The following is a 13,392-nucleotide window of genomic DNA, read 5'->3' on the forward strand; positions in this document are numbered from 1 at the left end:
AAAATCTTGTGGGCTTTTTGTTTTATTTTGTGTTTTGCTGTGGCTTTATTTTTTTAAAATTAGGTAGGGTGTTTGTGTTAGGTAGTAAATACAATTTTTAAAAACCTTTCTGTTAAGATCATTCGCTTTACCATCTTCTTGAGGAAAATGTGGGCAGAAATACTCATTACTGTTTTCTTTGAAATTTTATATTTCAGTGTGACTTTTTAACTTTTAGTAGCTGTTTACAGAATTCACAATTTTCATATGGGCTTTTTTAATAGCAGTTATTCACTTTTGTGTCTGTTTTGTTTTGTCTTATAATGATGGGTGCTTAGGGTTGTTGGTTTTTTTTTAATTTGTCTGACATTTTCATGTGATTTTGTGTTAGATTTTGTGGGCTAATAAAATTTGAGATAGACTGAATTACCAAGGAAAAGGTTTTTTTTCTGTTTCAGTACTTAAACATCCTGTGTGGTTTTAGATGCTTTCTCTGATTATAATTCTAAGTTGTCTGAGCAGTACATATTTTTTTCAAGAACAATTATAACTGCTAAGGGTTGGTAGTTCCCTTCTTTGAATTGGGCCAGGTTTAAACAGCAGGGTCAGTTATTCCTGAATAATGACGGTTTTGGGGTGAAGAGATGGGCTTTTCAGATAATTTGATTCACCGTAGCTTTGAGCAAGATAATCTCACCGCATATTTTTGTTGAGATCCAAAATACACTTCTAAGTACTGCACCAAATGTTGAATATCACATAGTTGTCAGGGCCTTTTTAATACAAGTGACTTTGTACAAACAACAGAAGTCCATGGGTGGCTAGGAGGTGGTGCAAACCCAAGAAAAATACATATGCATTAGGTAAATAACAGAGGGCTAGAGCAGAATAATCTAAAGTGACATGAATGTTTTCATTGCTATCTGAGGAAGTGTGCTTCATGATATTCCCTGATGTCCTTTTTTCCACGTTACATCTTGAGTTTAGTCCTATGAATTAATTTGTCTTGTTGGATCCTCTTTAGAGAGGAGCTAGATGCAGATGAGTATGAAGAGACCAAAAAAGAAACTCTAGAACAGCTGAGTGAGATCAATGACTCACTGAAGAAGATTATGTCTGGCGATATGACTTTGGTGGACGAGCTCAGTGGGATGCAACTGGTAAGGATGATGTGTTACTAAAAATAGTTCATGTTCTGCCTGAACTCAATGAAACAGAAAATAGATACAAGCAATTCATTATAATTTTTAGACAGGTGTGAAAGCTAGATCTATGTATCTAATGCTTTTATTATTTAATATATATGTACGTGTAAAAACTTGGTTAGATAATTTTAAAACAAAAAAAAATGTTGAAGAATTATAACCATAACACTGTACAAAAAGCTGTGGGAAATTGCAGGGACTAAATGTTTCAGATCCTTAATATTAGAAAATAACATAAAATAATATACAAATTAATGTAAGAAGTGTGAGGGACAATCAAGGGCAATATATATTGTAAGAAGTAAAGTTCATGCCTGTTTGTTAGAAAGCATAAAGATAGCATTTCCTGTGCTCTATTGCTGACTTGTATTTCAAAGATTCACGCCATCCCAAATGAAAAGGCTGTAGGAGCGACTGTGTAACTTTAAGTTCTTTTAGTGAATCGACCTTATATTATGCTGACTTCCGAACTTTTGATCTGTTTTCTCTCTTTTCGAATGTTTAGTTAGAGTATCATTCCTTCTGAGCCGTATGTTTTAGAGTTTTGTTTCCAGAGAGATCATGATTTGTCCAAGCATAACTATGGTGAGATTTAATCATAACAGTTTTGATAATCCGTAGACGATTTTGAGTAACGGTAGGAGATTTACCTCATCATTTACATTCTGCTTACCCTTAGAAGAGCTGTAATCATCAGTGTGGGCATTAAAACTGCTAAAGGTAGCATAGCACATCCATTTGTGATGTGCTAATATCAGGAGGATGTTGGAAACTATTAGAAATTAAGACCTGGACTGTAATGAAAAGTTTCACAGCTGTTTCTCAGTGTGGTTGCACTAATCAGTGGATTTTTCAAGCCCTGTATGAAAATCATATATTTTTTCATCTCACTTCCATGGTTACACAAAAAAAAAAAAAAAAAGAAAAGATCTCTTTATCAAATGATTCGGAGGATACTAATGATGCTTTCCAGCCTTCATTAATCTTGTCATGCAGCTATAGCTTGTGACTGCTGTTACGTCTGGTCATTCTTGTTCTTTTCCTTGTAGGCAATACAAGCGGCCATCAGCCAAGCGTTTAAAACTCCAGAAGTAATTCGAATGTTTGCAAAGAAACAACCAAGACAATTGAGGACAAGATTGGCAGAGGTGAAGGTTTCTGTTTTAGTGTAAAAAACGCTTGTTTGTGCTAGACTGATGTAAATATGCAATGATTGCAAGGAGAGCACCAAATGGGTTAGAAACCTTGGTGGCAGCATCATAAAGAGATAGAAAAGTTCCCTTTCAGAATTTGTTAGGTTTTAAATGTTCATTGAGGTAATGAGGACAACAATGTGTATTTCTTGAATTATCTTCTATCTTGCTGGTTCAAAACAATAATGTGGTTAACAGATAGTGAACTGAGTGTAACTGCAAATAGAAAATCCGAAGAGTATGAATCTGTAATTGTACTGAGGGGCTGGAGAGTGCACTCAAGGGTTCAGAGATCTAGACTGATCTTGAAATCCAGATAAAGTGAAATGAAATGTGATTCTTCCATGTATCAGAGATTTGTGAGTCCATAATTATGAACGAATAGCATTAAAAGAGATTCAAGTTTGGAGAAATCAAGAATGCTAAGGTTGAGTGCAAAGAGTATTTGCAGAATGGTCAGAAAAACTTCATGGCCATCTATTGAATTATGGGTAGCTCTGTCCCTTACTTTCATTGGTACCATGCTTACTGATGATATTTTTAGGCTATTGCATTGCACATGCCGTTGTGTTGAGTGAAACTAATGGGAAGCTTATATATTTTGATTTCTTTCCGCCCCCCCCGCCCCGGTGTACAGATGGACCGAGACTTAATGGTTGGGAAGTTGGGACGAGACCTATACACACAGCAGAAAGTGGAAATCCTGACTGCCCTCAGAAAGCTTGGTGAGGAGGTAAGGTGTTGGTGTGATAGTTAGATGACTAGAAATTTTTATTTATCTATTGAAGAGGAATTTGAAATCATTAAAATAAGAAATGACAACTTTTGTTTATGAGCAAATTATAGAATGCAGCTTGCTTTTGTAGTAAATAAACATCTTCCATTTTAATGCTAAACTTTCTGAATGTATATCAATAGTATTGTACATTTATATAAAGCTGTTTTCTACTTCAAAATGCTTTCTTTGGTGGGTCATATGAATGCATCACATACAAGCTGGTACAAGATGATGATATTTATAAAAGCTACAAAACAAGTCTTTTACTGGCCAACTACCATCTATCCACTTGACAGGAACTAGCCAAGACTTTGGACATACATTGAGCTTTACTTCTGTATTGGTGATAATACCTACCTCTTGGTGTAAGATAAATACATTGGAGAGATGAGTGATAAACTGCTTGTTTCCCCAAGGAGTACATCAGTGGCAGAACAATCCCTGTTTTTTACCACTAGAGGGAGGAAGAGAAGTTTTTATTTCTGTTTGTTGATGGTAGATGAAGAAGATGGGTTGCTGTGTATCTCTGTACTTAAGCTTTCTTAGGAAAAGATCAAGTGCAGTGCTTAAAGGAGCTGCATTCCAAGCAGATGATATTAGCAAATGCTTTTCCTCAGAATATTGTTATTGCTTGACTGACAGAGGAAAAAAAATGTTTTGGAAGTAGGTTAAAAGGCTAGTTATGGTTGTGAACTGAATGCATGAAGATATCTAATCCTCCTGGCATGAGTTCCTTGGATCATTTCAGACAAGCCGCTCTACCACGCTTTGACATAGCCTCTTTATCTTTTAAAATGTTCAGTAACGTACTTCACAGAGGACTTGCTAAGATAGTAGTTTCACATCTGTTCCAAACGTGAAAAATGGTGGCAAATATTACATGTTTGCACTGCAGAATGTTAAGAAGTTAGATGCTTGCTTGCTTGCAAAGGTGGGTAACTAATACTTTTTCCCTCATTGCAACATAGTTCTGAATGTCGGTACCTGATTTTTATATTTTTGATAAATAAACTGACACAAACACTGTGGATAGTGGCACACTTATGCTTTCCTTTAATAAGGATCTGAGGCTACTTCAAAGAGTGAGTTTTAACTTAGAATATCTGAGCCTTCCAAATGTAGGTTAGTACTTCATTACTGTAAATATTTTATGGGCATCTCTCACAAGGCATGAGAACAGATACATAAGAGCAAAATATACATGTGCAAATGTCACTTTAAAGGAAGAGAACCATTTCTAGGTCATGGACTCTTAACGTGGTCAAAGCTGGTAGTAACTACGTACTTTCGCTTTCCTCAGTAGATGATATGAGGCGAGCTTAGATCTTACCTCATTACTTTATTGACCACATTACAAAGAAGTACTTGACATCCTTTGCATAATTTTGGGACAGAGGTGTACAGTGTAATCTTTTCATCAGAAACTATCACTGGAGGTCAGCTTGAGACTTAGTGGTGCGTGTAGAGGCATGTCTGATGTCCCATATGCCGGAGGAGCAGCTTGCATTTTTACTTTGGCTTTTAGTATGTTAGGTAACACCACCACTTAAAAACTGCACATTGACAATGCCTGTAACCTGTCATAGTTCATGTGTATGCCCGCGTAGATCGTGGGAGTTACAATGGTAGGAATATGCACAGTTAAGGTACCAAGTTCACAGTTGTGGCCTTTTTTGATTTAGCTCACTCCAGATGATGAGATGTTCTTGTCAGCAAATGCTGGTACAGCCCTGAGCCAGTTTGAGAGAGTCTCCACTGACCTTGGTAAGTTTTCATTCCTGTGACTTCCCATTTCTTTGCCTCATTGAACACTGATTAATAGAAATACCCGTGATTCCCCTGTAAAAGAAAATATGAACAAAAGATTCAGTTCATTAAATTTTGATGTACATTTTTCTGTTTTGTTAACACTGAAACTCTGATACACTGTGATGAAAAAGTAACGCAGCAAATAAATCCGGTGTCAGATATCCGTAAAATGCCAAGTGTAGCCTATAATGCTGAAGGCTTGAATGGTCTGTCTCAAGCAGAGATACCACTCTTACCATATAACACAGATTTTTTTACATTAATGACTCTCTTCAGGAGAGCCTTTTCCTCTGCTTGATGCAGAGAATTTGACAATTATTGGCACATTGTCAAAATGCAGCTTTACAGCACTCTTCTTGCCATGACTGTCATAACTCTAATCATACTGACAAGACCAAAAGTTCAGTTATAATATGCATTAAATAAGCAGAACCGTTCATTCTAGCATTACAGTTAGAACTGTGATGAAAGAACTATGAATGGCAGGAATGTGCCAGACTAGGTCAGGATACAAATAAACTGTCTCTGTGACCTACTGTTCAGTACTGCTCTTACTGAGAGTGTCAGCAAGGTGAGAACCTTTTGTTGAAAGGGTACTTTGTGAGAAGCTCTTTGTGTGTGGTGGGTTGACCTTGGCTGGCCACCAGGTGCCCACCAAGCTGCTCTCTTTCTTCCTCCTCAGCAGGATGGGGAGAAAATAAAGTTAAAAACTTGTGGGTCCAGGTAAAGGCAGTTTAATAAAGAAAAGCAAAGGCTGTGCACAGAAGCAAAGGAAAACAGAAAGACTTATACTCTGCTTCCCATCAGCAGGCGATGTCCAGCCACTTTCTGGGAAGTCGGGCCCGAGTACGTGTAGCAGTTCCTTTGGAAGACAAATGCCTTAATAACCAAACCCCCTCCTCCTCCTTTTTCCTAGTTTTTATTGCCAAGCGTGGTTCATATGGCATGGACTGTCCCTCTGGTCAGTTGGGGTCAGCTGTCCTGGCTATGTCCTCTCCCAAGCTCTTGCCCACCCCAAGCCTACTGGCCTTTGGGAATGAGACCACCTGGATGCTGTGCCAGCGCTGCTCAGCAGTGCCCAAAACATTGGTGTGTTATCAACACCATTCTAGCTACAAATACAAAGCACGGCACTATGAGAGCTGCTATGGGGAAAGTTAACTCCATCCCAGCCAGACCCGATACAACATGGCTGGTTTCAGACCTGTCAAGTCAGTATGCCTCTTTTTTTTTTATTTTATTTATATTTTAAATTAGCTCAAGTGTTCTAGTTTTCAAAACGTAGGTTTGATTTCTTTTGATCTCAAATGTTTTGCTTGATTTAAATTGTATATAAGGAAATTCACCATTTCTACTAATACTTACTGCAGGTTTTTTTTTTCCTTTTACAGGATCAGGAGACAAAGTCTTTGCTCTAGCAAGTTTTGAAGTAGAAAAGGCAAAACAATGAAGAGGTGCGTGAGGCTTGTGTCTCTCCAGTTATCAGCAGCATTGGACTTCTGTCATATTGCATTTGGTTTTTCTATTTTTAACATGTTGAAAAAAAGAAAAGCAAAACAAACCCATAAATACCCAAACCGTAAACCTCTTGGGTTCTTAACCAGAAGATATGAAGTAAACAGCCTTAAGTGCACTTTGGAACCTTGATGTCTGTACCCCTTAGTAATATCAGCTCTGAGGCTGAACACTAAGCGGTACTCTAAAAACAGAAGCATGGCATGACTGTCTTTGGAAAGAATCAGCTATTTTGAACTTTGCTGAATGTGTATTCACCTAACTATTAAAACGTAAACTTTTTGCATGTGGTTGTAGCAAGCAGATCTTTTTCAGGAGCAGTCCTAATGAGCAAGTGGTGTTTTGGGTGCTTCTTCACGTTGCTCTCAAGTTGTCTTAATTTTTGTCTGGACTCCCTACTAAGTAGTTTGTACTGGGAATGCATTGAAGCTTTGAAAAATTGACATAGTTTATTTGAAATGCCATCTTTCTACAAACTGTTTGCAGAAGAACCAAAATGAGACTGTATGCTGATCATTGGCCCTTAGCTGCTTGTTTGCTGTGCACATGAATGAGTGCCATTGTGTCCTAGCCTGGACTGACAAACAATGGGAGCCCTGTAGGGAGGCTTCTGGAGTAATTTAATCTTGTATATTGAAATGACAGGGAATGGCTACAAAATGGCAATGAGAAGCCCCTTCTGTGACCTCTTTCTTTAGCTCTGGGTAAATAACTACATGCTACCGTTATTTCCCAGTATTTCTGAGATAGCATGAAATAGCCTGCAAGTAGAAATGAGTTTAAAAAGTGGTGGTGGGTGGAGCTCTCATGACGTGATCGGCACAAGTGTTGCTCACTGTATTTATCAGATGGTGGTGCTGTGGAGAGGGGAAGGGTCTGTGCCTCCACAGGGAAGTTAGAATCCTGAACAATCTCAGGGTGTAGGAGGATTTAAAATCTCATATTGTTGAGTTTTGAGCTCTGAGTGGGGAGAAACTACTTGGGGCTCTAGATGTGTTTAACTTCCTGATAAACTAGTTTTTGTAAAATCAATATTAGGGATCTTGTTCTTAAAGTACCGGCTGCTTCACCATTTAATTCAGGACTTGTTAGCATTTTCTCTGAGCTGATCAGAAGTCTGTATTTCACTGAGAATTTTTTCAGCTTGAGAAATGTGCGCTTCAGGTCTGCTCTACCCTTAGTGTATATTCAGGCACTGATCTAATGATATTGGGGGGGAGGGCAATTCTTAATTGAATTTCATACCTGTTCCCCTTCTTATTTTACCGCTAGCTAGAGAAAAGTATACAGCTTCTAGCTGTAAAAAACATCATGAAAAAAAATTAAATTCTGCAAAAAAGTAATTTCCCTTTCTGTGCAAAAAGAGTTCAAACATTAGACAGTTTTGGATCCTTTGGACTATATGTTTTAACAGGGAGTTAGCACTTCCTTTCTTTGGAGAGCTTCAGAAGTGGAGGAAGCGTTATGAAATCTCATTGGCAAAAGGAGCATTTAGCTGTGAGTGTGTTGACGTGATATTATCTGGCACCCCTCAGAGAAAGTGTGACTTGCCAGTCACAGATACAGTCAGTTCGCCTTCCCGTAAGGGGGGGCAGAAATTTATCAAGAGAAGAAAGCTACCATTTTCCTGCTTAAACTCCACCAATTATCTGTTTTTTCTAAGTGATAAATTTATTTTTCCTTAAATGAGAACAAAGTACAATAACCAAATGTCACAGTAATTTATGCTAACTCTCCAGCAAATGATGTTAAAAAGAGGTTAAATAGAGATCTCTACTTATATTGCTAAGGTGATAGGTGTATCTTCACAAACAGATTTTGTGCTGATTTTAGTGGTTGAGTATTTTTTTGACAATGTGTCTTATTTAAGTTTCAGGCGTATTTCTGAACTGATCTGTAAAGTGTGATCACTGCCATCACAGTAAGTCTGTTGCTGGAAAGAAAAGGATGGTGATAATACTGAAAGATCAGAAGAATTCCTAGGGAAAAAAGTTATCTTATTTCCATCTTGTTAGTGCTTTGAATTATAAAAATTAGGAAATACATGTACTGAAAGGCTGATACTGAATTCTTTTAGAATTAGTAATGGTTTATAAACCAACTTTTAAACGCAAATGTTGGGTAGATTCAGTTCCATTTCACAGTGGCATGAATGTTTTTTGGCAATGGTGGAGTTGGACCTACGTTTATCAGCAGCGAAGGTGACCCACTGTTTTGAGGAATCCTGTGTTAAATGGAGTCGAACATCTGTGTTTTACCCATCTTATATATATTAGGTTTTTATAGCTAGACTTGAGCTTCAGTGAGAACTGCCATTAAATTGAGTGAGTGGAGTGGAAATAATCTTAAATTTAGATAGCCTCCTGCAATGTTAATCTCAGTGTCACATAGTAGTCACTTTGAGACTAAGTGGGTAGCATAGACTATAAACAGAAAATTAACATGATCAGCAGACTGGGAAGCCTGCCATACAAGGAAAGGCTGAGAGAACTGGATTTGTTCAGCCTTGAGAAAAGAAGTCTTAGGGGAGACATCCTCACCATCTTCCAGTATTTAAAGGGCAGCTGCAAAGAAGATGGAGACTCCCTTTTTATAAGGAGCCACATGGAAAAGACAAGGGGTAATGGGTACAAGTTACTCCTGGGGAGATTCCAACTGAATAAGAGAGGAAATTTTTTCACAAGGAGAACAATCAGCCATTGGAATAATCTCCCCAGGGAAGTGGTGGATTTCCTAACATTGGGCACTTTTAAGATTCGGCTGGACGGGGTGCTGGGCTACCTTGTCTAGACTGTGCCGTTGCCAAGAAGGGTTGGACGAGATGGTCCTTGAGGTCCCTTCCAACCCAGTATTCTATGATTCTGTGATAATTTAGATTGCACTTATAGGGCATAAATACTCTATAAATAAGCAAGTTCATCTAATTGTAAACTAGGACTGGAGTAAACAGAAAATGTGGGGTGTAGAATGTATTTAGCTTTTGTAAACTAGGACTGGAGTAAACAGAAAATGTGGGGTGTAGAATGTATTTAGCTTTAGTAGATATCTTTTTGAAATCTAGTGTTTTAGAAATGAGAGGATACAGTGTATAGACCGCATAATTTATGTCTTTCACTGATGGAACTTTTTTCTCTTTTTTTTTTTTTTTTAGAAGCTTTTATTTAGATGGGGTCTTTTGTCCATTATATCAGAACTGTTTTCCTGTCTGGGGCAGTATTATGTTCTCTGACAAAGGTTGATTGCAGCTTTATAGCTGACAGTAGCTTATTAAAAGGCGTTATTAGACAGTCTAAAATTATTGAAAACAAAACAGTCCATGGGGACTGTAGCTGCCTTCTTTTCCTTGCTGCTCATTACTGGTGCTAAGTAACTCTTCTCCCCCACACCCTCCAACCTGCTTGCAGCATTAGTATGTAAATTAAATCTCTCAGCATTCCCACAGATCACAGTAAGTTTACAGTACAATAATACGGAAATCTTTTTTCCTTGTAGTTTTAGAGAGGTGTAAATTTCCAGAACAAACTGTTTTTTAATGGATTTGCAAATACTTCAGGATTTTTTGAAAGTTTCTGTACTGCAGACAGTTGTAAAATTCATATTAAATTAATCCTTGACTGAATATCGTTTTATGTTGTGCTCCTTCTGCTCTTGAAAAGATCTCTTGTGATTTAGATGGACAAAGATGAGATTGACATCAGTGACCCATATTATTGCAAGATTCAGTATGCCAAGCCAGACTTCCCTTCTCAAAAGTTGTGAAGGGTCAGAAAGCGTAGCTCTAACCCAGAGGCTGGATGTGTCCTGCAGAATGCCCTGACTATAAATGGAGTTTAACAAGGAAGCTGTTGCCAATATGAAGCTATTCGTACATTGACCCTAGCAAATAATTATTAAAGTAACCTACTTGAAGTGGTTAGATAAATGTCAGAGGCATAGTAAGTTAATTGGTGTGCTGTGCTAAATATTTTACCAAATAATCCTGGGATGTACCTCCACTCGTATCCCAAATGTTGCTGCAGGGGCTAGAAAAAAGTCCATAATTATTTGTTATAATAATCATTTGCTCAAATTAAAACTGGTAACAAAAGAACAACTCCTAAATGAAAGCATGGGTTTGTGGTTTAACATACAAGCTGGTGATGTTTAAGTTCCATCCCTGGTTCAGCGTTAGACCCAGGCAGATCACTTACTCTCTTTTTCTCCTAGAGTAAAATACGGATTATGATACTTGAGTATCGAGTGCTATGAAGTTGTTATTGATCATGCATTGCTTTGAAGATTAAAAGTGCTTTGGTTTTGTTTATCATTTTACTTCTGAAATAAGAATTGTAAAGTACAGGAGCTTTAAACGCATCAGCAAAGTTGCCCAGGGTTCTTTTTGGCCATATACAACCTCCCTTTTTAATCTTCTTTCTCTATAGGGTGAATCTAGTGATTGTACTGATCTAAAAGAAAAAGTGTTAGGGAAAACTGAAGCTTCAAATGCTCTGTCTCTCTTTCTTCTGTCTTTGTCTCCTTGTATTATTTCCCTTCTTTGATCTTGAATGGAAAAGTAGCAAGTTATCTTTGTCTTAAAGGAAAAATACAAGATTTCTTAAGAGATCCCTTTGTTCCTTATGTTACCTTGCCTGTTAAAATCAAATTCATTTTGATAGAGAATTCTGTATTAATGATATCCTACTGACCAGGCATTTAAGGCTGTATCATTAGTGGCTGAAATGGTAGGCAAATTAAAATAAAACCATTTGGTTTTGTTTCCAGTATGGCCATTCCCTTCCTATACAAGGACAAATATAGTTTTTACACTGTAAAGAAATAAAGTCAGCCTGCAGGCATCTTTTAGTTCCATCGTTTTGAAATTATCCTCACTAAGTTCCTGAGAAGTCCTTCCTATTAGGGAAGTGAACTCTTATTTCAATTCTATCTGCTTAGCTACCCGAGAGAGAGGAACAGGAGTGCTCATATTGGAGTTTTTCTCTAGGAGTCATGGAAAATGTGACACCTTGTCTTGCTATGAGGTTTTATGGGTTTTTAACTTTACCTTAATAGGGTTTTACGCCTGTGAGGGAGAGGGGAGAATTACTGGAGTTTATGTTGCCTGAGATTTCTCTCTCATAATTTGTAAACATCCAAGCGTCCCACCTCAGTCAAGCGGGAGCTACTGATGTTCAGAACATCTGAAAAGGTAGCCTAAAGTATCTGACACTGACAGGATAAATAAAAACGTTTCAGAATAAGTAGTCTCTAAAATAAGGTCTTAAAAGACATAAAGACAGACATAAAGTTAGTGGATATAACCGTATGTAAGGCATTGCTGTATCTTGCACTGAAATATCTACTATAATTTAACAAACTAATGTGTTAATGATATGTTTAATAGCAGATTTCTTTTTAAAACAAGTTCTAATCCTGTATACCTTTCTTTATCTTGCTATCATAATAGTTGGCTGCTTGATAATGTGTAGGATCATGTTTTCAACATGCCTCCAAAAATGGGTCGGTAGTAATCACAGATGTACTGAAAACCATCAGGCAGAACCACCTGCAAATCCTGTGGACAGAAGTGTTAATGTCTGGGTAAATAGCTTTTCTTTTGATTGTCCAGTTAATGTCCTTGTAAGGTGAAGATTGAGTTTAAGTTCTGTAATGTCGTAAAAGAGTGTGCTTTGCAACTTTGTAAATATGAAATTTAAGCTGGGAACACTTCTGGTTTTGAATAAAATACGCAGCTGAGAAGGTTTCTTACCATACAAACTAAGTCTGGATTAGCAGAAAAAAAAAAAAGAAAGATTGTCATAGTCTTTTTTTACACTAAAGGGCTTTTTTTGTCCATCCCTCTAAAATATCTTTGCATACCTCCTCACTGCACAGTCTGTAGAAACATTAAATATTGTAACTAAGGCAGCTGAACTATGTCTTTAATTTTCTAGTATACTCTCTCTAAGCTACACAAGTTGTGCTTGCTACTAGTCGTGGAAATTTCAACCAACTGTTGTGACCCTACAGAATTTATTATAGTGTCCCAAGTATGCAAAGAGTTGATTGATTGAACTGCATTTAATTTTTAGGAAACACTGTAATGTTTCTGCATCAGATCATGATTTTGATGGATTGGAATTGTCAGACTACATCTGAAATATAAAAGATTACCAAAAGAAAAAAGATTCCAAACTAAAACCAATTCCCTGTTTGGGTACCATACACATCTTTGAGAGAAACAAGAGTTTTCATTATTGTTGCACGTGGTTAAATCAGATGGATAATGAAAGCAGGGCTTGTGTGTACAGATGCTGCTGGGAGTCCTTAATGAGAGGGAGATGCCAAAAAATACAGAGGGACTTGGAGTGTGGAAGGAGCTTTACTGTAAAGGAATCCTAAATGAAGGAGCTGATTAAGAAAGAATTGGAGATCAGAGAAGGACAGAGTGAATTGAGAGAATTTTTCTAAGTCAAGCAGGGTTTCAGAGAAAGTTTCATGAAGTTTTGCCTTACTACAACAAACAGCAGCCTTATTAAAGAGGAGAGATTAGAAGCTATTGAAAAGAAAAATCCATTTAATCTCTTAGATGTTTATAAAACAATATCCAATCTTTATATAATACTTGTAAAAATGTTAGAGAGACTTAACCTTTAGGTAATAAAACTTCCTACCATTCCCCTGCTGATGATAAACTGGATTATTCCCATTTTGTGGTTGGGACAAGTAAGGTGATGCTCGGTAAGAATCAACTTGATCAAGCGCAGTGCACTTGTATCTTCTGTTTCCTTTGTGAAGGTCTGTGTGTTCCCGTGAGACGTGAACAATATTCTGCTAAATCTGTTGCGGAGCTAGGAGTTAAGAGGTCTCTTGAGCATCTATCACGTCTTACGATGATAAAAGTGGCTACGATAATGGCAAGATGTCACCTTGCTTG

The 13,392-nt window shown here is 37.4% G+C and overlaps 1 protein-coding gene across 5 annotated transcripts in view; it reads left to right on the plus strand.

Moving 5' to 3' along the window:
• Positions 1-13,140, plus strand: part of LZIC (leucine zipper and CTNNBIP1 domain containing) — a 31,706-nt gene extending 18,566 nt beyond the window's left edge. For all 5 annotated transcript variants that reach the window (XM_054849602.1, XM_054849603.1, XM_054849599.1 and 2 more), the window contains 5 exons: positions 1,004-1,139; positions 2,234-2,332; positions 3,015-3,110; positions 4,838-4,919; positions 6,356-13,140. In XM_054849602.1, the coding sequence (XP_054705577.1) occupies positions 1,004-1,139; positions 2,234-2,332; positions 3,015-3,110; positions 4,838-4,919; positions 6,356-6,414 (472 nt within the window). In that variant the 3' untranslated portion in view covers positions 6,415-13,140. The remainder of the gene's footprint in view (positions 1-1,003; positions 1,140-2,233; positions 2,333-3,014; positions 3,111-4,837; positions 4,920-6,355) is intronic.
• Positions 13,141-13,392: the final 252 nt, after the last annotated feature.

Source organism: Grus americana, chromosome 21 (assembly GCF_028858705.1).
Source record: "Grus americana isolate bGruAme1 chromosome 21, bGruAme1.mat, whole genome shotgun sequence".
Taxonomy (NCBI): domain Eukaryota; kingdom Metazoa; phylum Chordata; class Aves; order Gruiformes; family Gruidae; genus Grus; species Grus americana.